Source organism: Pseudophryne corroboree, chromosome 8, assembly GCF_028390025.1.
Source record: "Pseudophryne corroboree isolate aPseCor3 chromosome 8, aPseCor3.hap2, whole genome shotgun sequence".
Taxonomy (NCBI): Eukaryota; Metazoa; Chordata; class Amphibia; order Anura; family Myobatrachidae; genus Pseudophryne; species Pseudophryne corroboree.
In genome coordinates, this window is record NC_086451.1 from 431,146,559 (window position 1) to 431,172,393 (window position 25,835).

The 25,835-nt window shown below is 45.9% G+C and overlaps 1 protein-coding gene across 1 annotated transcript in view; it reads left to right on the forward strand.

Moving 5' to 3' along the window:
- Nucleotides 1-355: 355 nt before the first annotated feature.
- Nucleotides 356-25,835, forward strand: part of LOC134947918 (mucin-5AC-like) — a 125,223-nt gene continuing 99,743 nt past the window's right edge. The window contains exon 1 of the mRNA XM_063935735.1: nucleotides 356-506. Within this exon, the coding sequence (XP_063791805.1) occupies nucleotides 428-506 (79 nt within the window). The 5' untranslated portion in view covers nucleotides 356-427. The remainder of the gene's footprint in view (nucleotides 507-25,835) is intronic.

Genomic DNA, 25,835 nt, shown 5'->3' on the forward strand with positions numbered 1-25,835 from the left:
GGTGGAACACCGATGGTTACTGGCAGGGCAGAGCACTGCTGGAAGCTGGTGTCGGTAACTGCTAGTCACAGGATGCAATGATGAGACACTGCAGAGTCAGGCTGTACTGCAGAGAAAGTCCATGGAAGGACTGCACACTGGAATCACTGAAGACAATTGAAGCACTGACATCTTTCCAGCCCAGGAACAAGATATTTATACCAGCTGGGAAACGGATTGGCTGGCTGATTAACCAGAGACCAGAGTGCAGCTGCTGGGTAATCAGGCTGAGAGCAGAGTGCAGCTGATAGGCTGAAAGGTAACATGTGACCAGGAAAACATGGCTGCGCCCATGTTAGCTTTTGGAGGGAAAGATTGTTTGTAACTTGCATGTGAAACTTAACCCTGATGCTGCCAGAATCACAGTAAGGAGATTAGAGACAATGAGATGCAGCATGCTGCACACAGACAGTGCAGATGGAATCCAGGCTTGGAACGCTGGGACAGTCTCAGGAGGCATTTGGAAGGTAAATACTGATAAGGAATTACCTGGATTGTGACAATATATATATATATATATATATATATATATATATATATATATATACTGGTCACACAACAATGCAGCAGATATTGAGCACTGATGATCAGGATACTGTCTAGAACTGAGTCTGACACTGAGCTGCAAGATGCAGCAATGGCCTACTGTACAGTACTATAATGATATACTGGTGGTCGCCACAATGCAGCACACTGATCAGATATTTGCAGCACACTGAGCACAGATATGGAGCTTTTCAGGCAGAGAACGTAGATATTTGCAGCACACTGAGCACAGATATTTGCAGCACACTGAGCACAGATATGGCCACGTCCTCTCCGTTCAATCTCCAATGCATGAGTGAAAATGGCGGCGACGCGCGGCTCTTTATATGGAATACGAATCTCGCGAGAAACCGACAGCGGGATGATGACATTCGGCCTTGTTTGGGTTAACCGAGCAAGGCGGGAAGATCCGAGGCTGCCTCGGACCCGTGTAATATAGGTGAAGTTCGGATCTCAACAGACCGAATCCGCTCATCTCTATTAATAATACAGGAGGAGATTGAAAAATCTTTATCCAGCACGAGTGTATATGTTACATTTTTATTCCAGTATAAATAAACTCAGAACAATATATGGAACACAGAATAATCAGCATACGTTTTTAAAAATGTAATTCTAAAATAATATTACAAAATTACTACATAATAAGCTTTTTTTTTTTTTAATGCAATACCTATTCTGCAACATAACATCAGCAACAATATAATTGGGTTGCAGTTAAAATGCCGGCTGTCAGGATCCCGGCTTTCAGGATACCGACGCCAAAATCCTGACATCCGACAATACCGACAGCTGAAGTCCCGCCGCACCAGGGATATTCCCAGTTGTGGGTGTCTACGACACCCATAGGGTGGGAAAAATCCTGCATGGAGACTCTTAGCTCTCGCCCCACTGTCGGCATTCTGGTGGACGGAATGCCGCTGTTGGGATATTGACAGCCGGCATCACAACCGCCGGTAAATCATATATATTCCATATAATTATGTCCCAGAAGCTTATATTACATTTTCAACAATCCAAATGTTTCTATTTTCTCCCATTGTAATGACTCAAAAAATAATATATACAAGATGAATATGATTTTCTCTTGATAAAGGGTGTGATTCAGCTCTATCCAAAATGTGGAGAAAAGCTGGATCATATTATATGACACTATGGAGTGCCGGAAGCGTTGAAGTACTGTAAATAGAAGAATTGTTGCATAGAATAACAGGTGATCGTATACACCATCACTTAACTGAAATGTGCTCCATCTGCACAGATAACGGTATTTGAAGTGAATTTCCAAACCACGTATGATGTTTCCTTTTTTAAGCCATAAATATTCACATTATAACAAAGCAAAACATTTACGGTTAGAATTACTGCCTCACAGTGCTGAGGTCTTGGGTTTATTTCCCACCGTGGTCCTTCGTGGAGTTTGTATATTCTCTCTGTGCTTGCGTGGGTTGTCTCCATGTACTCTTGTTTCCTCCCACACTTTAAAAATATACCGGTCAGTAAATTGGTTCCCAACAAAATTTTGTAGTATGTGTGCATGTACTTCAGGGACAGAAGTAGATAAAAAGATACATAATGGCCCTCATTCCGAGTTGTTCGCTCATTAGTGTTTTTCGCAACGGAGCGATTTGTCGCAAACTGTGCATGTGCAATGTTCGCAGTGCGTCTGCGCCAAGTAAATTTGCAAAAAAGTTTGGTATTTTACTCACGGCTTAACGAAGAAATTTCTTCGTTGTGGTGATCGGAGTGTGATTGACAGGAAGTGGGTGTTACTTTCTGGGCGGAAACTGGCTGTTTTATGGGTGTGTGCGGAAAAACGCTGCCGTTTCTGTGAAAAACGCGGGAGTGTCTGCAGAAACGGGGGAGTGTCTGGGTGAACGCTGGGTGTGTTTGTGACGTCAAACCAGGAACGAAACTGACTGAACTGATCGCAGTGGCAGAGTAAGTCCCGAGCTACTCAGAAACTGCAAAGAAATTTATTTTCGCAATTCTGCTAATCTTTCGTTTGCAATTCTGCAAAGCTAAGATTCACTCCCAGTAGGCGGCGGCTTAGTGTGTGCAAAGCTGCTAAAAGCAGCTAGCGAGCGAACAACTCGGAATGAGGGCCAATGTATTTTCTGTCAAGTACTGAGAAATATCTCTGTGCTATATAAATAACTGCTGATAAATAGAAGAAATAATTAAGAACTATTTTTTTTGCTCATCTGTGTACAGTATTAATTTAGAAATATTACCTGGACTTCCTGAGTTACAGATATCAAAAATTACCGTAAATTCAAAGTTTGTTAATTATAGATTGTAGAGTACTGCAGAAAATTGGATGCACTACAAATAGAGGGAAGCCATGTGCATTCTTCATGCACCCCTTACTCAGAGATGCGGTTAATACAGTATGCCAATGTTGGAATTACGAAAAGATCAGGACACCGACGCCGGAATCCAGACAGCCAGCATACCAACCAAAGTAAATATAATGCGGGTTAGGTGTAGGACCTGGTGGGGGTAGTTTAGGTGACACTCAAGGGGAGGGGGTAATAGGGTTAGGCTGCGGCATTGGAGATGTTAGGGTTAGGCTGGGGGGGTAAAGTTAGGTTTAGGCTGCTGGGTGGAGGGTTAGGTTAGGCACCACCGGAAAGAGGTTAGGGTTAGGCTGCTGGAAGGGTGGGTTTCGGTTAGGTGTAGGGGGAGAGGAGAATAGCCCATATTTACCCGGTTTGGCATTTCATTCATTAAGATTCCGGCATCGGTATTATGAGAGCCAGGATCACAAATGCCAGCAAATCATACTGATCTCCTTTCTCGCATCGACACTCACAGAGAGAAGATTCTAGCACTGTGGCCAGGGTCTACTGTGAACCGAAACCCCCCGAACTTCATATCCCAATCCCAGTTTAAAATGTAAAGCACACTGCTGATGTCTTAATAACATTACACTGGCCCTGTCTGCTATAAAAATTCAGGGGTGAGTTCTTACAAATTAAAAGCATACTGCTCCTGTATGCTGTGAAATATAGGGGTGTTGATGTCTTACTAACATTTACACTGGCCCCGTCTGTTATAAAAGTTTGGGTGCAGTTAAAAATTAAAAGCACACTGTTCCTGTATGCTGTGAAATATAGGGGTGCTGATGTCTTAATAACATTACACTGGCCCTGTCTGCTATAAAAATTCAAGGGTGCAGTTCTTACAAATTAAAAGCATGCTGCTCCTGTATGTTGTGAAATATAGGGGTGCTGATGTCTTAATAACAATACACTGGCCCTGTCTGCTATAAAAACTCAGGGGTGCAGTTCTTACAAATTAAAAGCATACTGCTTCTGTATGCTGTGAAATATAGGGGTGTTGATGTCTTACTAACATTTACACTGGCCCTGTCTGCTATAAAAGTTTGGGTGCAGTTAAAAATTAAAAGCAGACTGTTCCTGTATGCTGTGAAATATAGGGGTGCTGATGTCTTAATAATATTACACTGGCCTTGTCTGCTATAAAAAATTTGGGTTGCAGTTAAAAATTACGAGCACACTTTTCCTGTTTGCTGTGAAATATAGGGGTGCTGATGTCTTAATAACATTACACTGGCCCTGTCTGCTATAAAAATTCAAGGGTGCAGTTCTTACAAATTAAAAGCACACTGCTCCTGTATGTTGTGAAATATAGGGGTGCTGATGTCTTAATAACATTACACTGGCCCTGTCTGCTATAAAAGTTTGGGTGCAGTTAAAAATTAAAAGCACACTGTTCCTGTATGCTGTGAAATAAAGGGGTGTTGTTGTCTTAACATTACACTGGCCCAGTCTGCTATAAAAATTCAGGGGTGCAGTTCTTACAAATTGAAAGCATACTGCTCCTGTATGCTGTGAAATATAGGGGTGTTGATGTCTTACTAACATTTACACTGGCCCTGTCTGCTATAAAAGTTTGGGTGCAGTTAAAAATTAAAAGCACACTGTTCCTGTATGCTGTGAAATATAGGGGTGCTGATGTCTTAATAACATTACACTGGCCCTGTCTGCTATAAAAATGTGGGTGCAGTTAAAAATTAAAAGAACACTGTTCCTGTATGCTGTGAAATATAGGGGTGCTGATGTCTTAATAACATTACACTGGCCCTGTCTGCTATAAAAGTTTGGGTGCAGTTAAAAATTAAAAGTACACTGTTCCTGTATGCTGTGAAATATAGGGGTGTTGATGTCTTACTAACATTTACACTGGCCCTGTCTGCTATAAAAGTTTGGGTGCAGTTAAAAATTAAAAGCACACTGTTCCTGTATGCTGTGAAATATAGGGGTGCTGATGTCTTAATAACATTACACTGGCCATGTCTGCTATAAAAATGTGGGTGCAGTTAAAAATTAAAAGAACACTGTTCCTGTATGCTGTGAAATATAGGGGTGCTGATGTCTTAATAACATTACACTGGCCCTGTATGTTGTATATATTCAGGGGTGCTGCTGCTGTTAAAATAACATTACACTGGTCCTGTATGCTGTAAGAATACAGTGGCGCTGTTAAAATAAAGGGCACTGTTCTGTGTGCTGTAATGATAAAGGGGTGCTGTCCTGTGAAATGGAAAACAACAATTTGGAGGAAAAATAGTGGAAGATCAGGAACCAGTTCCTAGTACTAGTGCTGAAGCTGCTGCTGCCACCAGTCATAACATTGATGATGCAATTCCATCAACGTCGTCTGCTAAGGCCGATGCCCAATGTCATAGAGGGCGTATAAATCCAAGAAGCAAAAATTAATCAGAAAAAAAAGAAATTATCTGATGAGAAACGTAAAATTGGCAATATGCCATTCACTACACGAAGTGGCAAGGAAAGGCTAAGGCCTTGGCCTATGTTCATGACTGGTGGCTCAGCTTCTCATGCTTACCTTAGTCATCCAGCAACCTCGGTGCACCTCTTTTTTTCTTTGCATCATGTGCTGTTTGGGGCCTATTTTGTAAATCTGCCATCCTGTCTGACACTGCAGTGCCACTCCTAGATGGGCCAGGTGTTTGGCACAAACACTTGTGTCGCTTAGCAAAGTCATCCAGCTACTTCATTGCACCTCTTTTTCTGCTTTGCATGATGTGCTGTTTGGGGCCTAGTGCAGTGCCACTCCTAGTTAGGCCAGGTGTTTGTGCTGCACACTTGTGTCACTCAGTGACGTGCGGTGAGATCAATGGCTGGGGAGGCACTGGCCAGTGTGGATGCGGAAATTATCATGCGATGAGCGAAAGAAAGAGAGACAGAGAGGGAGGGGGCGGCTGGGGGATAGTGTTAGAGACCGGACAATGAAAGTGGGGTCACATAGTGAGAGGAATAGGGGCAGAGAGAGGCGTAATAAAGAGGGTGTCAAAAACAGTACAAAGACAGAGCAATCACAAAGGGAGAGGGGCAGAGATAGAGACAGGTGGAGAGACTGAAGAGGGCTGTGGCTGTGGGGTAATACAGTCAGAGAAAGGACAATAAAGACGATATTTAATTGATTTATTGCGCCCGACCTCCAGTCTAAAGTGACGGGAGCTCACGGGGTGATATTCACTTGTCCCCTGTTATCACGCATAAAGTGACTAAACCCGACTAAAGTCATGGGTGCGATTGCTAAAAGTCCTGTTTGGGCGCCCAAACAGGTCACTTTTTACGCATTTCAGTGAAGATGGTAATTATGTGGCCACTCAAAAGGGGGCGTGCCGTTCAATGTAGTTTACCACACCATATAACCCTTATACATATTATGCATCACAATAGTATGACCCCTTATACTATCTAGTACTGGTGCCCCTTTCACATTATACCACACAGTATGAGCCGAAATTCACATTATACCACACAATATGAGCCGAAATTCACATTATACCACACAGTATGAGCCGAAATTCACATTATACCACACAGTATGAGCCGAAATTCACATTATACCACACAATATGAGCCGAAATTCACATTTTACCACATGGTATGAGCCGAAATTCACATTTTACCGCACAGTATGAGGCGAAAATCACATTATACCACACGGTATGAGCCAAAATTCACATTATACCACACGTTATGAGCCAAAATTCACATTATACCACACGGTATGAGCCAAAATTCAAATTATGCCACACGGTATGAGCCGAAATTCATATTATCCCACACGGTTTGAGCCGAAATTCACATTATGCCACACGGTATGAGCCGAAAGTCACATTATACCACACAGTGGCCCTCATTCCGAGTTGTTCGCTCGCAAGCTGCTTTTAGCAGCATTGCACACGCTAAGCCGCCGCCTACTGGGAGTGAATCTTAGCTTAGCAAAATTGCTAACGAAAGATTCTCAAAATTGCGAATAGAAATTTCTTTGCAGTTTCTGAGTAGCTCGGGACTTACTCTGCCACTGCGATCAGTTCAGTCAGTTACGTTCCTGGTTTGACGTCACAAACACACCCAGCGTTCGCCCAGACACTCCTCCGTTTCTCCAGCCACTCCCGCGTTTTTCCCAGAAACGGCAGCGTTTTTTCACACACTCCCATAAAACGGCCAGTTTCCGCCCAGAAACATCCACTTCCTGTCAATCACATTACGATCACCAGAATGAAGAAAAAACCTCGTAATGCCGTGAGTAAAATACCAAACTTCTTAGCAAATTTACTTGGCGCAGTCACAGTGCGAACATTGCGCATGCGCAATTAGCGGAAAATCGCTGCGATGCAAAGAAAATTACCGAGCGAACAACTCGGAATGACCACTCTTATGAGCCAGAATTCAGGGAGAGTGACAGCAGGGACATAGGGACAGGGAGAGTGACAGAGAGGAGGGACAGCAAGAGCAAACAGTAGGGACTACGGAGAGAGAAAGGCAGCAGGGTAAAGTTACCTATTGAGCACGGCGGTGCGGAGGAGGCTGTGGTCTGCGATGCGGTGGACGAGGAGGAAGTGGTCAGCGCGGGGTATCAGAGATGATGCGGAGGAGGCTGTGGGAGTTGGCGGAGGTACAGAGGAGACTGAGGGTGGCAGTGAGGAGGCTAAGGATGGCGGTGGTGCAGCGGAGGAGGAGACAGAGGGCGGCAGCGGTGCAGCAGAGGAGGCTGTGATCGGTGTCTTTGGTGCGGTTCCTATGACCGCCACTTTTTCAAATCTGCCGCAGACTGTCACCCAATCAGGAGCGGCCGTGCCACACACCAAAAGCGCTAACAGTCATAGTGATGTGGATTTGAGAGGAGGGGTGGGAAGGGGCCTAACTTCTCTCTTCAGGCTAGGCCACTATCTACTTGTTAAGGCCGGCAGCTGCGTACTACAATAAGTCAGCTGCACTCATTATGGTTGATGAATGGCTGACTGTGAGCCCAGTGTGAGGACAGCACACCTCCTCTCTCTCCTCTCACGCCACAGTGACGAGTAGAGTGGCATACACCTCACAGCGGGCGACATAGAGATAGTGTGCCGCCGTTGATTGATAGGGAGGATGCCCCTCCCCCCTCGGACCCATACCCAGGCCGCTGACAGACCAGTTGAAAGCATTACTGCATGCCCTGGCAGACTGCGCAGTGTTTAGTGTGACAGCTGCCTGCTCCGCCTCCGAGCAGGCACTCGGCAGCTGTCACACTACAATTACTGTGTAGACAGTCTGCCGGGGCATGCTTTCAACTGGTCTGTCAGCGGCCCGGGTATGGGTCCGAGGGGAGGGAGGCATCCTCCCTATCAATCAGCGGCGGCGTTCTATCTCTATGTCTCCCGCTGTGAGGTGTCCGTCGGTGGGGAGCGAGCAGCCTAGGATCAGTGGGAAGATGGAGCTGAGAGACTCTGAGTGAGCAGCGGATCTCCGTGGGAGGGATTTACGGGCCCCATTGGACCTATCGGGCCCTAGGCAACCGCTTAGGTTGCCTAGCGGTGATTCCGCCTCTGGATAGTCACTGAAGACAGAGGGGAGAAGGGGCATGCCAGCAGCTCACAGAGAGCTGGGCATGCCCCCATAGTAAAAAAATGGGGGTCATGAATCGCGATTGAGGCACTCCCGCAAAGCCACGCCCCCTTTTAATAGGCCACACCCCTATTTGAAAATCTGCCGCATCTTCGTCGCCCAAATGTCCCTCCTCACCTATCACGAATGTTGGATGGTATGCCTTACCCATCACTGCATGCTGTCACTGCTCCAAGCATCTGTCCTATGAACCTGCAGGGGGCCAACAGCAGCACTAGGTGGCCTGTCTACTCAAGGTTGTGAAATAGTGCAGTCAGGAGCGGGACCTGGACAGCTGGTCCATCAGGGAGCCTCAGAGTACACTGCGTTAGTAGGACAACGCCGTAATGGTCCAAGAGGAGCTGCCTGCCGAGCCCCACCACCAGTGGAGTCATGTATGGACGGATGCACAGGGGCTGGTAAGGCAGGTAGCCGAGGACTGAGCATGAGCAATGAAAACCAGTCAGTCCATTCAAGGAGGATCAGACAGCAGTGTGTCACGCCCCCTCTTGATCCGTCCCTGCAGCCCTGTCATTGAGGCAGAGAGAGAGGTGCCTCATTCACTCGTTATTTGCAATGGCCTTTTCCAGCTCGCGGCCGTGGCCCCGCCCCCCGCTTCATACAGTTTAATATTGTAAGTGGGAGGCAGCGCTCTTGCTGCCTCCCATCCACGTATAGCTAGATTTTTTACAGAAAAAATTAGTAGAGTAATACAAAGAAGTTAGTTATAACACAGAATCTGTGTTATAAATATCTTTTTTTGATTTATTCTTACCATCAGATCTAAATATGGCAGGGGCGGCACTGCCTCCCCTGACTGCAAGTCCCTGGTGTCACTTAGCTTAGTCACACAGCTACCTCATTGCACCTCTTTTTCTTCTTTGCATAATGTGCTGTTTGGGGCCTAGTTTTTTTAAGTGCCATCCTGTCTGCCATTGCAGTGCCACTCCTAGATGGGCCAGGTGTTTGTGCCGCACACTTGTGTCGCTTAGCTTTGCCATCCAGCTACCTCATTGCACCTCTTTTTCTTCTTTGCATCATGTACTGTTTGGGGCCAATTTTTTAAATCTGCCATCCTGTCTGACACTGCCGTGCCACTCCTAGATGGGCCAGGTGTTTGTGTCGCACACTTGTGTCGCTTAGCAAAGTCATCCTCGATGCAACCTTTTGGCCTAAAAACAATATTGTGAGGTCTGAGGTGTTCAGAATAGAGATGAGCGCCTGAAATTTTTCGGATTTTGTGTTTTGGTTTTGGGTTCGGTTCCGCGGCCGTGTTTTGGGTTCGACCGCGTTTTGGCAAAACCTCACCGAATTTTTTTTGTCGGATTCGGGTGTGTTTTGGATTCGGGTGTTTTTTTCAAAAAACCCTAAAAAACAGCTTAAATCATAGAATTTGGGGGTCATTTTGATCCCAAAGTATTATTAACCTCAAAAACCATAATTTCCACTCATTTTCAGTCTATTCTGAATACCTCACACCTCACAATATTATTTTTAGTCCTAAAATTTGCACCGAGGTCGCTGTGTGAGTAAGATAAGCGACCCTAGTGGCCGACACAAACACCGGGCCCATCTAGGAGTGGCACTGCAGTGTCACGCAGGATGTCCCTTCCAAAAAACCCTCCCCAAACAGCACATGACGCACAGAAAAAAAGAGGCGCAATGAGGTAGCTGTGTGAGTAAGATTAGCGACCCTAGTGGCCGACACAAACACCGGGCCCATCTAGGAGTGGCACTGCAGTGTCACGCAGGATGTCCCTTCCAAAAAACCCTCCCCAAACAGCACATGACGCAAAGAAAAAAAGAGGCGCAATGAGGTAGCTGACTGTGTGAGTAAGATAAGCGACCCTAGTGGCCGACACAAACACCGGGCCCATCTAGGAGTGGCACTGCAGTGTCACGCAGGATGGCCCTTCCAAAAAACCCTCCCCAAACAGCACATGACGCAAAGAAAAAAAGAGGCGCAATGAGGTAGCTGACTGTGTGAGTAAGATAAGCGACCCTAGTGGCCGACACAAACACCGGGCCCATCTAGGAGTGGCACTGCAGTGTCACGCAGGATGTCCCTTCCAAAAAACCCTCCCCAAACAGCACATGACGCAAAGAAAAAAAGAGGCGCAATGAGGTAGCTGACTGTGTGAGTAAGATAAGCGACCCTAGTGGCCGACACAAACACCGGGCCCATCTAGGAGTGGCACTGCAGTGTCATGCAGGATGGCCCTTCCAAAAAACCCTCCCCAAACAGCACATGACGCAAAGAAAAAAAGAGGCGCAATGAGGTAGCTGACTGTGTGAGTAAGATAAGCGACCCTAGTGGCCGACACAAACACCGGGCCCATCTAGGAGTGGCACTGCAGTGTCACGCAGGATGTCCCTTCCAAAAAACCCTCCCCAAACAGCACATGACGCAAAGAAAAAAAGAGGCGCAATGAGGTAGCTGACTGTGTGAGTAAGATAAGCGACCCTAGTGGCCGACACAAACACCGGGCCCATCTAGGAGTGGCACTGCAGTGTCACGCAGGATGGCCCTTCCAAAAAACCCTCCCCAAACAGCACATGACGCAAAGAAAAATAAAAGAAAAAAGAGGTGCAAGATGGAATTGTCCTTGGGCCCTCCCACCCACCCTTATGTTGTATAAACAGGACATGCACACTTTAACCAACCCATCATTTCAGTGACAGGGTCTGCCACACGACTGTGACTGATATGACGGGTTGGTTTGGACCCCCCCAAAAAAGAATCAATTAATCTCTCCTTGCACAAACTGGCTCTACAGAGGCAAGATGTCCACCTCATCATCATCCTCCGATATATCACCGTGTACATCCCCCTCCTCACAGATTATCAATTCGTCCCCACTGGAATCCACCATCTCAGCTCCCTGTGTACTTTGTGGAGGCAATTGCTGCTGGTCAATGTCTCCGCGGAGGAATTGATTATAATTCATTTTAATGAACATCATCTTCTCCACATTTTCTGGATGTAACCTCGTACGCCGATTGCTGACAAGGTGAGCGGCGGCACTAAACACTCTTTCGGAGTACACACTTGTGGGAGGGCAACTTAGGTAGAATAAAGCCAGTTTGTGCAAGGGCCTCCAAATTGCCTCTTTTTCCTGCCAGTATAAGTACGGACTGTGTGACGTGCCTACTTGGATGCGGTCACTCATATAATCCTCCACCATTCTTTCAATGTTGAGAGAATCATATGCAGTGACAGTAGACGACATGTCCGTAATCGTTGTCAGGTCCTTCAGTCCGGACCAGATGTCAGCATCAGCAGTCGCTCCAGACTGCCCTGCATCACCGCCAGCGGGTGGGCTCGGAATTCTGAGCCTTTTCCTCGCACCCCCAGTTGCGGGAGAATGTGAAGGAGGAGATGTTGACAGGTCGCGTTCCGCTTGACTTGACAATTTTCTCACCAGCAGGTCTTTCAACCCCAGCAGACTTGTGTCTGCCGGAAAGAGAGATCCAAGGTAGGCTTTAAATCTAGGATCGAGCACGGTGGCCAAAATGTAGTGCTCTGATTTCAACAGATTGACCACCCGTGAATCCTTGTTAAGCGAATTAAGGGCTCCATCCACAAGTCCCACATGCCTAGCGGAATCGCTCCGTGTTAGCTCCTCCTTCAATGTCTCCAGCTTCTTCTGCAAAAGCCTGATGAGGGGAATGACCTGACTCAGGCTGGCAGTGTCTGAACTGACTTCACGTGTGGCAAGTTCAAATGGCATGAGAACCTTGCACAACGTTGAAATCATTCTCCACTGCGCTTGAGACAGGTGCATTCCACCTCCTATATCGTGCTCAATTGTATAGGCTTGAATGGCCTTTTGCTGCTCCTCCAACCTCTGAAGCATATAGAGGGTTGAATTCCACCTCGTTACCACTTCTTGCTTCAGATGATGGCAGGGCAGGTTCAGTAGTTTTTGGTGGTGCTCCAGTCTTCTGTACGTGGTGCCTGTACGCCGAAAGTGTCCCACAATTCTTCTGGCCACCGACAGCATCTCTTGCACGCCCCTGTCGTTTTTTAAAAAATTCTGCACCACCAAATTCAAGGTATGTGCAAAACATGGGACGTGCTGGAATTTGCCCATATTTAATGCACACACAATATTGCTGGCGTTGTCCGATGCCACAAATCCACAGGAGAGTCCAATTGGGGTAAGCCATTCCGCGATGATCTTCCTCAGTTGCCGTAAGAGGTTTTCAGCTGTGTGCGTATTCTGGAAAGCGGTGATACAAAGCGTAGCCTGCCTAGGAAAGAGTTGGCGTTTGCGAGATGCTGCTACTGGTGCCGCCGCTGCTGTTCTTGCGGCGGGAGTCCATACATCTACCCAGTGGGCTGTCACAGTCATATAGTCCTGACCCTGCCCTGCTCCACTTGTCCGTGGTTAAGTGGACATTGGGTCCAGCTGCATTTTTTAGGACACTGGTGAGTCTTTTTCTGAGGTCCGTGTACATTTTTGGTATCGCCTGCCTAGAGAAGTGGAACCTAGATGGTATTTGGTAACGGGGGCACACTGCCTCAATAAATTGTCTAGTTCCCTGTGAACTAACGGCGGATACCGGACGCACGTCTAACACCAACATAGTTGTCAAGGCCTCAGTTATCCGCTTTGCAGCAGGATGACTGCTGTGATATTTCATCTTCCTCGCAAAGGACTGTTGAACAGTCAATTGCTTACTGGAAGTAGTACAAGTGGGCTTACGACTTCCCCTCTGGGATGACCATCGACTCCCAGCAGCAACAACAGCAGCGCCAGCAGCAGTAGGCGTTACACGCAAGGATGCATCGGAGGAATCCCAGGCAGGAGAGGACTCGTCAGAATTGCCAGTGACATGGCCTGCAGGACTATTGGCATTCCTGGGGAAGGAGGAAATTGACACTGAGGGAGTTGGTGGGGTGGTTTGCGTGAGCTTGGTTACAAGAGGAAGGGATTTACTGGTCAGTGGACTGCTTCCGCTGTCACCCAAAGTTTTTGAACTTGTCACTGACTTATTATGAATGCGCTGCAGGTGACGTATAAGGGAGGATGTTCCGAGGTGGTTAACGTCCTTACCCCTACTTATTACAGCTTGACAATGGGAACACACGGCTTGACACCTGTTGTCCGCATTTCTGTTGAAATAGTTCCACACCGAAGAGCTGATTTTTTTGGTATTTTCACCAGGCATGTCAACGGCCATATTCCTCCCACGGACAACAGGTGTCTCCCCGGGTGCCTGACTTAAACAAACCACCTCACCATCAGAATCCTCCTGGTCAATTTCCTCCCCAGCGCCAGCAACACCCATATCCTCCTCATCCTGGTGTACTTCAACACTGACATCTTCAATCTGACTATCAGGAACTGGACTGCGGGTGCTCCTTCCAGCACTTGCAGGGGGCGTGCAAATGGTGGAAGGCGCATGCTCTTCACGTCCAGTGTTGGGAAGGTCAGGCATCGCAACCGACACAATTGGACTCTCCTTGTGGATTTGGGATTTCGAAGAACGCACAGTTCTTTGCGGTGCTACTGCTTTTGCCAGCTTGAGTCTTTTCATTTTTCTAGCGAGAGGCTGAGTGCCTCCATCCTCATGTGAAGCTGAACCACTAGCCATGAACATAGGCCAGGGCCTCAGCCGTTCCTTGCCACTCCGTGTGGTAAATGGCATATTGGCAAGTTTACGCTTCTCCTCCGACAATTTTATTTTAGGTTTTGGAGTCCTTTTTTTACTGATATTTGGTGTTTTGGATTTGACATGCTCTGTACTATGACATTGGGCATCGGCCTTGGCAGACGACGTTGCTGGCATTTCATCGTCTCGGCCATGACTAGTGGCAGCAGCTTCAGCACGAGGTGGAAGTGGATCTTGATCTTTCCCTAATTTTGGAACCTCAACATTTTTGTTCTCCATATTTTAATAGGCACAACTAAAAGGCACCTCAGGTAAACAATGGAGATGGATGGATACTAGTATACAATTATGAATGGACTGCCGAGTGCCGACACAGAGGTAGCTACAGCCGTGGACTATTGTACTGTACTGTGTCTGCTGCTAATATAGACTGGATGATAATGAGATGTAGTATGTATGTATAAAGAAGAAAGAAAAAAAAACCACGGGTAGGTGGTATACAATTATGGATGGACTGCCGAGTGCCGACACAGAGGTAGCTACAGCCGTGGACTACCGTACTGTACTGTGTCTGCTGCTAATATAGACTGGTTGATAATGAGATGTAGTATGTATGTATAAAGAAGAAAGAAAAAAAAACCACGGGTAGGTGGTATACAATTATGGATGGACTGCCGAGTGCCGAAACAGAGGTAGCTACAGCCGTGGACTACCGTACTGTACTGTGTCTGCTGCTAATATAGACTGGATGATAATGAGATGTAGTATGTATAAAGAAGAAAGAAAAAAAAACCACGGGTAGGTGGTATACAATTATGGATGGACTGCCGAGTGCCGACACAGAGGTAGCTACAGCCGTGGACTACCGTACTGTACTGTGTCTGCTGCTAATATAGACTGGATGATAATGAGATGTAGTATGTATGTATAAAGAAGAAAGAAAAAAAAAACCACGGGTAGGTGGTATACAATTATGGATGGACTGCAGAGTGCCGACACAGAGGTAGCTACAGCCGTGGACTACCGTACTGTACTGTGTCTGCTGCTAATATAGACTGGTTGATAATGAGATGTAGTATGTATAAAGAAGAAAGGAAAAAAAACCACGGGTAGGTGGTATACAATTATGGATGGACTGCCAAGTGCCGACACAGAGGTAGCTACAGCCGTGGACTACCGTACTGTGTCTGCTGCTAATATAGACTGGATGATAATGAGATGTAGTATGTATGTATAAAGAAGAAAGAAAAAAAAACCACGGGTAGGTGGTATACAATTATGGACGGACTGCCGAGTGCCGACACAGAGGTAGCTACAGCCGTGGACTACCGTACTGTACTGTGTCTGCTGCTAATATAGACTGGATGATAATGAGATGTAGTATGTATAAAGAAGAAAGAAAAAAAAAACCACGGGTAGGTGGTATACAATTATGGATGGACTGCCGAGTGCCGACACAGAGGTAGCTACAGCCGTGGACTACCGTACTGTACTGTGTCTGCTGCTAATATAGACTGGATGATAATGAGATGTAGTATGTATGTATAAAGAAGAAAGAAAAAAAAACCACGGGTAGGTGGTATACAATTATGGATGGACTGCAGAGTGCCGACACAGAGGTAGCTACAGCCGTGGACTACCGTACTGTACTGTGTCTGCTGCTAATATAGACTGGTTGATAATGAGATGTAGTATGTATAAAGAAGAAAGGAAAAAAAACCACGGGTAGGTGGTATACAATTATGGATGGACTGCCAAGTGCCGACACAGAGGTAGCTACAGCCGTGGACTACCGTACTGTACTGTGTCTGCTGCTAATATAGACTGGATGATAATGAGATGTAGTATGTATGTATAAAGAAGAAAGAAAAAAAAACCACGGGTAGGTGGTATACAATTATGGACGGACTGCCGAGTGCCGACACAGAGGTAGCTACAGCCGTGGACTACCGTACTGTACTGTGTCTGCTGCTAATATAGACTGGATGATAATGAGATGTAGTATGTATAAAGAAGAAAGAAAAAAAAAACCACGGGTAGGTGGTATACAATTATGGATGGACTGCCGAGTGCCGACACAGAGGTAGCTACAGCCATGGACTACCGTACTGTACTGTGTCTGCTGCTAATATAGACTGGATGATAATGAGATGTAGTATGTATAAAGAAGAAAGAAAAAAAAAAACCACGGGTAGGTGGTATACAATTATGGATGGACTGCCGAGTGCCGACACAGAGGTAGCTACAGCCGTGAACTACCGTACTGTGTCTGCTGCGACTGGATGATAAATAATGATATAAAATATATATATATATCACTACTGCAGCCGGACAGGTATATATTATATAATGACGGACCTGCTGGACACTGTCTGTCAGCAGAATGAGTTTTTTATAGAATAAAAAAAAAAACACCACACAAGTCACACGACGAGTGTTTAACTTTTTCAGGCAATCACAATATAGTATACTATACTGGTGGTCAGTGTGGTCAGGTCACTGGTCAGTCACACTGGCAGTGGCACTCCTGCCTGCAGCAAAAGTGTGCACTGTTTAATTTTAATAATATGTATGTACTCCTGGCTCCTGCTATAACCTATAACTGCTCCCCAGTCTCCCCCACAATTAAGCTGTGTGAGCACAGTCAGATATTATACATAGATGATGAAGCACACTGGGCTGAGCACAGATATGGTATGTGACTGAGTCACTGTGTATCGTTTTTTTCAGGCAGAGAACGGATTATATTAAATAAAACTGCACTGGTGGTCACTGGTCAGTGGTCAGTCACTAGTAAACTCTGCACTCTCTAGTACTCCTAAGCTCCAGTAAATCAAGTGTCTCTGTCTCAATCTCACTCTCTCTCTTCTAATCTAAATGGAGAGGACGCCAGCCACGTCCTCTCCCTATCAATCTCAATGCACGTGTGAAAATGGCGGCGACGCGCGGCTCCTTATATAGAATCCGAGTCTCGCGATAGAATCCGAGCCTCGCGAGAATCCGACAGCGTCATGATGACGTTCGGGCGCGCTCGGGTTAACCGAGCAAGGCGGGAAGATCCGAGTCGCTCGGACCCGTGTAAAAAAACATGAAGTTCGGGCGGGTTCGGATTCCGAGGAACCGAACCCGCTCATCTCTAGTTCAGAATAGATTGGAAATGAGTGGAAACTAATGTTATTGAGGTTAATAATACAGTAGGATCAAAATTACCCCCACATTCTGTGATTTTAGCTGTTTTTATTGTTTTCAAAAATCATCCAGATCCAAAACCAAAACCCAAAACACGAAAAGTGCCCGCCGCACATCTCTAAGTTGTTTACTGTATGTTTTACAATAAGGATTAAGATATAACTTTACCTGAATATCTTGTGAAACAAGTACTATTGTTTGGTGTTCTATGTGAAGTATTACCCCATCTTCCATATGAAATAGGATTTCAACATGACCCAACTACGAAAAATGTATGTGGGATAATAGGTTGCTAGGAAGATTACGCACATTAGCAAGACATTATGGTAAATAGATTGTTTATACTGTATTTCTTTTCATTGAGCTTTCAGTCACCTACACCATAAATGAATTGGATATGGTCAGCGCACTCAGATGTGAGGATGTGTGTGAAAATTTGAAGGCTGAGAGGAGGGGGGAGGGGGGGAGGAATATTGATTTAGTCAATGACTGTGTGTGAAATGATTAAAGAAATGAGGACTATGTTTGTACTGATTTGAGATCTGATATTTATTTGTGGGTAAAAGAGTCTCTATCAGGTGTGTCATGCAGACCACCCTTTGTATAGTATACCCTCCTAAACGGTATACCCTGATCTGGATTGACCCCTGATGGGTGAATGTCAGGTGTTCCTGTTAGGGCACCTTTACCATAGGTGGATATGACCTATGTATTTAGTATGAGTATAATAGTTTATCAGTGTTCGTGGGGTATGAGACTGTTGCGGCGTCCCGCTAGTCTGACCCTTGTGTTGCTGATGTCTATGTGCACCACTATGAGGAAAACAGGTTACGGGCTTGGTACTTTTACTTACCGCCGGGGGTGCAAGGATCCTTGACAAAGGCATTATTGCTGAAACGCGTTGGACACTGCTGGACACTGCAACACAATTATTTACCACACTTTACAGCTCTCTCCCCCGGCTGGAGAACGAGGACTGCCCAAGAGATCCCGCACCACGTGACGCATCACGTGACGCGGCTACCAGGAAGTGACCAACAGGACCCTAAGCAGGCGAGTGCAACGGCTGCTGCACCGCACGGTGTTCGAGACACCACGGACTGGTAGACAACAGCACTGGAGGATACAGTACTTTTACTTACCGCCGGGGGTGCGTTCAGCGCGCCTGTGCCGGCTCAGCTTCCGTGCCTGTATCCTCCAGTGCTGTTGTCTACCAGTCCGTGGTGTCTCGAACACCGTGCGGTGCAGCATTATGTACATAAAATAATGGCTAACATCGAGTAATTTATTCAATCTGGTTATGTATTTTTATATATATATCCTTTGCACTCCTTATTGTGGTTGATATTTTGTGTTTTAAAGTATATTATATTAAATTAATTATTAATAACATTGCATGTGTTTCCAATCATCCTATGGACCATATTGTATTAAGTGCAGAGTAATTATATATTTTTGTCTAAGTGTCCTTTCCTGTAGCAACAGGGGTAGGCTACTATTATTTATGCTCACACAGGCATAAACTGATACCCTGCAGCTGATTTATAATTGCAGCATAATTGACCTTTGGTAGTTATTTTTTGTTTACTTAAGCGCCAAGAGACAGATTGGTTTACGGAGCTGCAAGATACAGCAATGGACTACTGTACTGTACTACTATATACTGGTGGTCACCACAATGCAGCACTGATATTGAGCACTAATCAGGAGAATAGAAGTGACACAGAGCTGCAAAATACAGCAATGGCCTGCTGTACTGTACTATTATATACTGGTGGTCACCACAATGCAGCACTGTACTACTATATACTGGTCCCCACAATGCAGCAAAGATATTGAGTACTGATCCGGAGAATAGAACTGAGTCTGACATGGAGCTGCAAGATACAGCAGTGGCCTACTGTACTGTACTACTATATACTGGTGGTCACCACAATGCAACACTGTACTACTATATACTGGTCCCCACAATGCAGCAAAGATATTGAGTACTGATCCGGAGAATATAACTGAGTCTGACATGGAGCTGCAAGATACAGCAGTGTCCTACTGTACTGTACTACTATATACTGGTGGTCACCACAATGCAGCACTGTACTACTATATACTGGTCCTCACAATGCAGCAAAGATAATGATCACTGATCCGGAGAATAGAACTGAGTCTGACACGGAGCTGCAAGATACAGCAATGGACAACTATACTGTACTACTATATACTGGTGGTCACCACAATGCAGCACTGTACTACTATATACTGGTCCCCGCAATGCAGCAAAGATATTGAGCACTGATCTGGAGAATAGAACTGAGTCTGACACGGAGCTGCAAGATACAGCAATGGACAACTGTATTGTACTACTATATACTGGTGGTCACCACAATGCAGCACTGTACTACTATATACTGGTCCCCACAATGCAGCAAAGATATTGAGCACTGATCTGGAGAATAGAATTGAGTCTGACACGGAACTGCAAGATACAGCAATGGACAACTGTATTGTACTACTATATACTGGTGGTCACCACAATGCAGCACTGTACTACTATATACTGGTCCCCACAATGCAGCAAAGATATTGAGCACTGATTCGGAGAATAGAACTGAGTCTGACATGGAGCTGCAAGATACAGCAATGGACAACTGTACTGTACTACTATATACTGGTGGTCACTACAATTCAGCACTGTACTACTATATACTGGTCCTCACAATGCAGCAAAGATAATGATCACTGATCCGGAGAATAGAACTGAGTCTGACACGGAGCTGCAAGATACAGCAATGGACAACTGTACTGTACTACTATATACTGGTGGTCACCACAATGCAGCACTGTACTACTGCGATATATACTGGTCCCCACAATGCAGCAAAGATATTGAGCACTGATCTGGAAAATAGAAGTGAGTCTGACACGGAGCTGCAAGATAACGCTATGTCCTACTGTACTGTACTACTATATACTGGTGGTCACCACAATGCAGCACTGTACTACTATATACTGGTCCCCACAATGCAGCACAGATATTGAGCACTGATCCGGAGAATAGAACTGAGTCTGACACGGAGCTGCAAGATAACGCTATGGCCTACTGTATTGTACTACTATATACTGGTGGTCACCACAATGCAGCACTGTCTACTATATACTGGTCCCCACAATGCAGCAAAATGAGCACAGATATTGAGCTTTTCAGGCAGAGAACGTAGCCACGTCCTCTCCGCTCAATTAACAATGCACGAGTGGCGGTGACGCGCGGCTCTTTATATGGAATCCGAATCCGACAGTGGGATGATGATGTTTTTCCCCGTTCGGGTTTTGCGTGTTAGGCGGGAAGAACTGAGGCTGCCTCGGACCCGTATAAACCACGTGAAGTTCGGGGGGGTTCGGATCTCGACGAACCGAAAACGCTCATCTCTACAAAGAATATGCAAATATATCACCACATTCAAATACAAATTTCTATGCCAGTACTCTAAATATTAAAGGGCTACGTTGCATTTCTATATGAAGAAAAGTTGTTATAATTATCAATATTTCACAATACAATACGTTATAATTTAACGTTCAGTTGAAATGCTATTGTTCTAAATAACTAGCAAGAAAACCCAAATTCCCTACTTGCGTCCAGGAATAGTGTCTCTAATCTTCACTGATCAGCGCGATGGAGCTCAAATGTAGTTATACCTGGGCATAAAGTGGAAATTGTTCTCTTAAAGTGACTTTAGAAATGCAACATTTAAATATTCTTGTAATTACGGTTCCAACCACCAGGTGGCAGTGTTGTAGTAGAATCAGTGTGTAATAGCTTTTATACTGAAAAGATAACTACGCTTCCAAGGATAGATGAACTCAAAAGTTTGCCAATAGCACCAGTGTCTGTTAGTGATGTGAGAGGTGCACAATATCACAGGTTCAGAACTCACCATTAGGTATAATGGAGCTGACAGGCTGTTGCTCTTTCCAGGCTTTCTCTTGTTTTACTTACTGCATTCTGGTCCTCATTCCGAGTTGTTCGCTCGTTAGATTTTTTTCGCAACGGAGCGATTAGTCGCAAACTGCGCATGCGCAACATTCTCAGTGCGCCTGCGCCAAGTAAATTTGCAAAAAAGTTTGGTATTTTACTCACGGCTTAACGAAGAAATTTCATTGTTCTGGTGATCGGAGTGTGATTGACAGGAAGTGGGTGTTTCTGGGCGGAAACTGGCCGTTTTATGGGAGTGTGCGGAAAAACGCTGGCGTTTCTGGGAAAAACGCGGGAGTGTCTGAAGAAACGGGGGAGTGTCTGGGCGAACGCTGGGTGTGTTTGTGACGTCAAACCAGGAACGAAACTGACTGAACTGATCGCAGATGCCGAGTAAGTGTGGAGCTACTCAGAAACTGCTAAGAAATGTCTACCCGCAATTCTGCTAATCTTTCGTTCGGAATTCTGCAAAGCTAAGATTCACTCCCAGTAGGCGGCGGCCTAGCGTGTGCAATGCTGCTAAAACCAGCTAGCGAGCGAACAACTCGGAATGAGGGCCTCTGTCTCGTTTTACTGCAAGAGACAGAGGCCCTTGATCACTGCAGGGGCGATAGCTGCTGCTGGGATGTAGCTTATATTACTGCCACCATCGGGTACCAGGATGGGATGCAGTTAAGATACCAACTGTTGGGATCCTGGCAGTCAGAATACCGGCTCCAGAATTCCAACACCCATCAGAATGCCGACAGGGTATCCTGACAATAAGTATAGCAGGCAGGTTGGGGTTAGGGCTGAGGGTGGAAGGTTAGGTTTAGGATTATGCACCACCTGTGCAGGGCCGTCTTAACAGCAGTGTAGGACCCTGGGCACAGCAATGCACTGGGCCCCCTACCCATCCTCCAGAAGTACGGGTGGGAGGTGCTATCAGCGGCAGCTTTGCTGTCCCGCGGGCGGTAGGGGGTGTTCTATCTTCCGCTTAGCATGTAGAACCTGGAACCGTAATTTCTGATAATTACTCTTTTACTGCACAGATGGTGGGAGATGCGGTGAAAGGGAGAACACTAAACTGTAGAAGGGGGCATTGGGGGGAATGAAGGGGCCCCGGTTCATGACTTCCAGGGTGGTCGGGGGGGGGAATACACAGGGGATGGGTTGATAGTGGAGTGGGCTTAATATTCATAATTTTCTGGTGGGAGGGCAGCTTGCTTGACTGCAGATATCTCCAGTTCCTGACAATAGATTTCTTAGCTTTTAATGGGGTACAACACTACAGGATCCTCCCACCTGTCAGCAGGTACTGGGGACTTGGGGATCAGAGTTCAGGAGCCAGAGCAATCCACCAACGAAATTATAAAACTGCATACCAGGCGTGTGGAGCTGGAGCAGGGACCAGCTGCTGGAAGGCTGATATTTCTGGATCCGGGCACAGTAGAGACAAGCTACCAGTGTCCACCAAAAGGGGAGAGTCTTGGCCTTTGTAGTATACCCTCAAAAAAACTCTCAGTCAGACAGAACCTGAGATATCTGGCTGGGAAGAGCAATTAACAGGCTCAGATGGGGACCACTGCTTAGAAGTCAGATATCTCAGGTTCCCGAGGGATGAGTTTCAAAAATCTAGTATCCGTGTAAAGAGGGAACCCTCAGCTATTAGCTTAGACTCCTGGGGCCCTTGGGCAAGAGCCCATTGAGCCCATATGAAAAGACGGCACTGCACTAGAGATGAGCGGGTTCGGTTTCTCTGAATCCGAACCCGCACGAACTTCATGTTTTTTTTCACGGGTCCGAGCGACTCGGATCTTCCCGCCTTGCTCGGTTAACCCGAGCGCGCCCGAACGTCATCATGACGCTGTCGGATTCTCGCGAGACTCGGATTCTATATAAGGAGCCGCGCGTCGCCGCCATTTTCACACGTGCATTGAGATTGATAGGGAGAGGACGTGGCTGGCGTCCTCTCCATTTAGATTAGAAGAGAGAGAGAGAGAGATTGACCTGATTTACTGGAGATTAGGAGTACTGTAGAACTGTAGAGAGTGCAGAGTTTACTAGTGACTGACCACAGTGACCACCAGACAGTGCAGTTTTATTTAATATATCCGTTCTCTGCCTGAAAAAAACGATACACAGTGACTCAGTCACATACCATATCTGTGTGCACTGCTCAGCCCAGTGTGCTGCATCATCTATGTATATATCTGACTGTGCTCAGCTCACACATCTTATAATTGTGGGGGAGACTGGGGAGCACTGCAGTGCCAGTTATAGGTTATAGCAGGAGCCAGGAGTACATATTATTATTAAAATTAAACAGTGCACACTTTTGCTGCAGGAGTGCCACTGCCAGTGTGACTGACCAGTGACCTGACCACACTGACCACCAGTATAGTTAGTAGTATAGTATACTATATTGTGATTGCCTGAAAAAGTTAAACACTCGTCGTGTGACTTCACTTGTGTGGTGTTTTTTTTTTTATTCTATAAAAAACTCATTCTGCTGACAGACAGTGTCCAGCAGGTCCGTCATTATATAATATATACCTGTCCGGCTGCAGTAGTGATATATATATTTTTTTTATATCATTATTTATCATCCAGTCGCAGCAGACACAGTACGGTAGTTCACGGCTGTAGCTACCTCTGTGTCGGCACTCGGCAGTCCGTCCATAATTGTATACCACCTACCCGTGGTTTTTTTTTCTTTCTTCTTTATACATACATATTACTACTACATCTCTTTATCAACCAGTCTATATTAGCAGCAGACACAGTACAGTACGGTAGTCCACGGCTGTAGCTACCTCTGTGTCGGCACTCGGCAGTCCGTCCATAATTGTATACCACCTACCCGTGGTTTTTTTTCTTCTTCTTTATACATACATACTACTACTACTACATCTCTTTATCAACCAGTCTATATTAGCAGCAGACACAGTACAGTACGGTAGTCCACGGCTGTAGCTACCTCTGTGTCGGCACTGGGCAGTCCGTCCATAATTGTATACCACCTACCCGTGGTTTTTTTTTTTTCTTCTTTATACATACATACTACTACTACATCTCTTTATCAACCAGTCTATATTAGCAGCAGACACAGTACAGTACGGTAGTCCACGGCTGTAGTTACCTCTGTGTCGGCACTGGGCAGTCCATCCATAATTGTATACCACCTACCCGTGGTTTTTTTTTTCTTTCTTCTTTATACATACATACTACTACTACTACATCTCTTTATCAACCAGTCTATATTAGCAGCAGACACAGTACAGTACGGTAGTCCACGGCTGTAGCTACCTCTGTGTCGGCACTGGGCAGTCCGTCCATAATTGTATACCACCTACCCGTGGTTTTTTTTTCTTTCTTCTTTATACATACATACTACTACTACTACATCTCTTTATCAACCAGTCTATATTAGCAGCAGACACAGTACAGTACGGTAGTCCACGGCTGTAGCTACCTCTGTGTCGGCACTGGGCAGTCCGTCCATAATTGTATACCACCTACCCGTGGTTTTTTTTTCTTTCTTCTTTATACATACATACTACTACTACATCTCTTTATCAACCAGTCTATATTAGCAGCAGACACAGTACAGTACGGTAGTCCACGGCTGTAGCTACCTCTGTGTCGGCACTCAGCAGTCCATCCATAATTGTATACTAGTATCCATCCATCTCCATTGTTTACCTGAGGTGCCTTTTAGTTGTGCCTATTAAAATATGGAGAACAAAAATGTTGAGGTTCCAAAATTAGGGAAAGATCAAGATCCACTTCCACCTCGTGCTGAAGCTGCTGCCACTAGTCATGGCCGAGACGATGAAATGCCAGCAACGTCGTCTGCCAAGGCCGATGCCCAATGTCATAGTACAGAGCATGTCAAATCCAAAACACCAAATATCAGTAAAAAAAGGACTCCAAAACCTAAAATAAAATTGTCGGAGGAGAAGCGTAAACTTGCCAATATGCCATTTACCACACGGAGTGGCAAGGAACGGCTGAGGCCCTGGCCTATGTTCATGGCTAGTGGTTCAGCTTCACATGAGGATGGAGGCACTCAGCCTCTCGCTAGAAAAATGAAAAGACTCAAGCTGGCAAAAGCAGTAGCACCGCAAAGAACTGTGCGTTCTTCGAAATCCCAAATCCACAAGGAGAGTCCAATTGTGTCGGTTGCGATGCCTGACCTTCCCAACACTGGACGTGAAGAGCATGCGCCTTCCACCATTTGCACGCCCCCTGCAAGTGCTGGAAGGAGCACCCGCAGTCCAGTTCCTGATAGTCAGATTGAAGATGTCAGTGTTGAAGTACACCAGGATGAGGAGGATATGGGTGTTGCTGGCGCTGGGGAGGAAATTGACCAGGAGGATTCTGATGGTGAGGTGGTTTGTTTAAGTCAGGCACCCGGGAGACACCTGTTGTCCGTGGGAGGAATAGGGCCGTTGACATGCCTGGTGAAAATACCAAAAAAATCAGCTCTTCGGTGTGGAAGTATTTCACCAGAAATGCGGACAACAGGTGTCAAGCCGTGTGTTCCCTTTGTCAAGCTGTAA